This window comes from Silene latifolia, chromosome X, assembly GCF_048544455.1.
Source record: "Silene latifolia isolate original U9 population chromosome X, ASM4854445v1, whole genome shotgun sequence".
Classification (NCBI taxonomy): Eukaryota; Viridiplantae; Streptophyta; class Magnoliopsida; order Caryophyllales; family Caryophyllaceae; genus Silene; species Silene latifolia.
Window position 1 is genome coordinate 45,775,009 of NC_133537.1, and position 3,685 is coordinate 45,778,693.

Consider the following 3,685-nt stretch of genomic DNA (forward strand, 5'->3'; position numbering starts at 1 on the left):
TTGAGTCAAATCAAATGACTAAATATTGGAATACGACACCATGCGGTGGATAGTCTAAATGTAAAATTAACCCAGTTTTTACTTTTAGTGTATACAAAGTATAGTCTAGCTTTTACGGTTTACACTCTATCATAATACTCTCTCCATTCTACAATAATGTTCCCATATTGATATGGCTCAACAACCAAGGAAAATAGATTAGGTGCTTGTGGGCCAAAATATTAGAGCAAAATGCAATAGTAAACAAGTATGGTTAAACATTAACCTTTCCCACCAAATGCATTGGGTTTGGTGTTTCCTAGGTAATTTTACAGAAAAAGGAGGGGGAAATTGGGTGGAAATGATATTTTCATGAATGTTTGAATTTCCCCCCAAATTACATCAACTCACAATGTCCCACTACAAGTTTCCCATTACCAATACACCAAATTACAACCAGCATCAAAAATTACATAAGCTCCTAAATAGTTACACATTCTAAAGAAACCAAATTACAGAAATTACACAACTAAAAACCAAATAATTACACAACAAAATGAAGAAACCAAATCTAAGTGATTATGAGAGGCATAGAATTGTTTGCCTCTTATTCGAGAGTTGCAAAAATGGAAAGCCTCAACATGGGGAAGGTGCAAGAGGTGGCTGCCAAGTTCAATGTAATCAGAAAATGCATCTTCAATATCTAGAGAAAGGAAAAAAAATAGAGGTAAGATGAAGTCCCTATAAATGTGAGGAGCAAAATTGCAGGCAAGAAGGGTAAAGAACGTACACCTTGTCCAATTAATGTGATAATGACACTTGATGTCTCCAAAAGAACAACACTCAAGAGATTGGGAAAGGCAATAGGTCATTCACCTTCAACATGTCATAGATGGGTTAAGGAAGGTATCATCAAAACTCACACAAATGCAATCAAACCAGCTCTTACCCAAGACAATAAGCATCTTAGGTTACATTTTGTCATGGGTAAACTAGTTTTTGATAGGCTATTAAGGTGTATCAAATTCTTTGATATGGGCACTATTGTGCACATTGATGAGAAATTGTTTTATATGACAAAACCAACCTCAAGATACTACATAGGCAGCACTGAACCAGCTCCATATAGATGTTGTAAAAGCAAGAGGTACATTACTAAAGTAATGTTCATGTGTGCTGTTTCAAGGCCAACATATAAAGAGAATGGGGAGGTTGAATTCGATGGAAAACTTGGTATATGGCCATTCACATTCCAAGAACCAGCTAAAAGAAACAGTAAGAACAGAGTGGCAGGTACAATTGTGACAAAACCAATAGAGTCAATCACCAAGAAAGTGACAAAAGAGTGTCTCAATTTAGTTATACCATCAATAAAACAGAAGCGGCTGCATCAAAAGAGATAAGCATCCAACAAGATAATGCTAAGCCTCATATCAATGGAAATGATAAAGATTTCCTTGAAGCAGCAGCATCAGATGGATTCAACATAAAATTAACACAACAGCCTGCCAATTCTCCAGATTTAAACATTTTAGACTTGGGTTTCTTCAGGTCTATTCAATCATTACAAGATGAACATCCGGCAAGGTCAGTTGAAGAGTTGGTCAAGAGTGTACAAGATGCATACGAAGATGAAACAGTGGAGGTATTAGACAATGTATGGCTTAGTTTACAAGCTTGTATGATTGATATAATGAAACTAAAAGGGCACAACAACTACCCACTCCCACACTTAGCAAAGGCAACACAAAGAAGAGCAGAAACACTTCCAAGAAATTTAGAGGTTGATGAAGAATTAGTCAAGGAATGTATTCAGTTTTTAATTACATGTGGTTTGATAAAAGACGAAGAACAACTTATGTTAGGTATTCAAGTTCCATTTTGAACAATGGGTATGTGGCAGTTTGTATGACAAACAAACATCAAGGGTGTTTTTGACATGTTTGTTTGTGAATACAAACAGCAAAGCTTAAGTATGCATTTTGGTAATTTATGTTCATTTTGGTTAAATCAGTATGTAAACTCATTATGGAAATGAATGAACAATTATGTTTGATGATGAATGCAAGAACATTTTATTACTCTCAGCAAGCAAGTTGTCCTCAAGAGTAATTTGACCTCATACAAGTGCCTCATCAAAAGGAATAAGTCAGGGTACCTCAAAATATGAGGGCCTCAACATGAATTACTTTTCGTGGCATCATATATAGGTCATCAAGCCTAACTAATGAACCAATACCAACATACAGCCTCTCAGTCCAATTGGACATTCATTGAGGTTTACTCTCAGCAACCATCATTGAGTTATCACACAGAAAAAAGAGTACCTCAACATGGCTACATCAACTATAAATAGTGGCAACAACATGGACCTCTTTTAACAAGTTTGATATGTTTACAGGCCTAACAGAGTAACAGTCAAACACCCACCAGTTAATATACAGCCTCTCAGTCTAGTTGGACCTTCATTGAGGTTGCACACACCAAAACTCTCAGCAAGCAATTTGTCTTCATTGAGTAATTTCAACACCATAGTCAGAAACAGCCAACACCGTAGTCACAACTCAACACCATAGTCACAACTCAACACCATAGTCAGAAACAACCAACACCATAGTCACAACTCAACACCATTATCAGAAACAGCCAACACCAACAGAAATCAGCAAATCCAAAATACCAACAGAAAACAGAACACCCAAAATACCAACAGAAAACAGAACACCAAAACTATCAATAGAAAACAACAAACCCAAAATACCAACAGAAAACAGCAAACCCAAAATACCAACAAAAAACAGAACACCCAAACTAACAACAGGAAAAACTAACAGCAGGAAACAGATCACCCAGCAATTATAGATAGTCAGCAACAACAACAAAACAACGAAATACAGCAGCAACAACAACCCACAATACTCAGCAAAAAAAAATTTATAAACATTTAAAGGGAGAGTTTAAGAAATGAACCTCCCTTGAGCATCATTTTGTTCTCCGCTTTTTACCAAAATTCGTAACAAAATCAAAGAATTTTTTTTTTTTGTGACAACTCAACAGCTTCACCACCATCCACAGCTTTAACCCTTGCAGCAGCAACAACAGCTTCATAAGACAAAACCAACAGCAAAAATCAATCAACAGCAACACAACATAAAATAAACACCAAGACGACATTAAAAAAAAGGGTTATTTGATGTGAAAAATCAAATTTATGTCTTATCTTCCCATTTTAATCCATACTAACGATTAAACGAGAAAAATCCAACTTATGATCTCATTTATCTTTTACTGAACTTTTCTTATTTTTTACCAATTACTACCAGTAAGCAATCAGGTCACCTCCTTCTTTTAGTTTTCCTTCTCCCTGTATATAGGCTCCCCATTTCTTATTCTTCAATTTTTTTCCGTCACAATCTTTATCAACACCATCACTAGCCCTCTCTTCATCATAGGAACTCTAAATCTTCACCTTTTTTTTTTCTTTTCCCCAAATCAATAACACATGGAACCGTAATTTATGATGATAAGATCAATTTACAGATTTAATTAGGCTTTTTTATGAGAAAACTGCAAGTTTTATAAAAATTGGGATCGTATCGGTGTGGCTATACTTCGTCCACCAATCACTTTATAGATACGGCTTCAGTTGCTTGAATTTGAGGCACTTCAATATCCCTATGACCCTACCTTTCACTACTGCATTTGC

The 3,685-nt window shown here is 35.7% G+C and overlaps 1 protein-coding gene across 1 annotated transcript; it reads left to right on the forward strand.

Moving 5' to 3' along the window:
• Positions 1–535: 535 nt before the first annotated feature.
• LOC141617297 (uncharacterized) lies at positions 536–1,864 on the forward strand. Its single transcript, XM_074434478.1, has 3 exons — positions 536–656; positions 748–1,272; positions 1,359–1,864. The coding sequence occupies exons 1-3, from the start codon at positions 536–538 to the stop codon at positions 1,862–1,864; spliced, it is 1,152 nt and encodes a 383-aa protein (XP_074290579.1).
• The last annotated feature ends 1,821 nt before the right edge of the window (positions 1,865–3,685 follow it).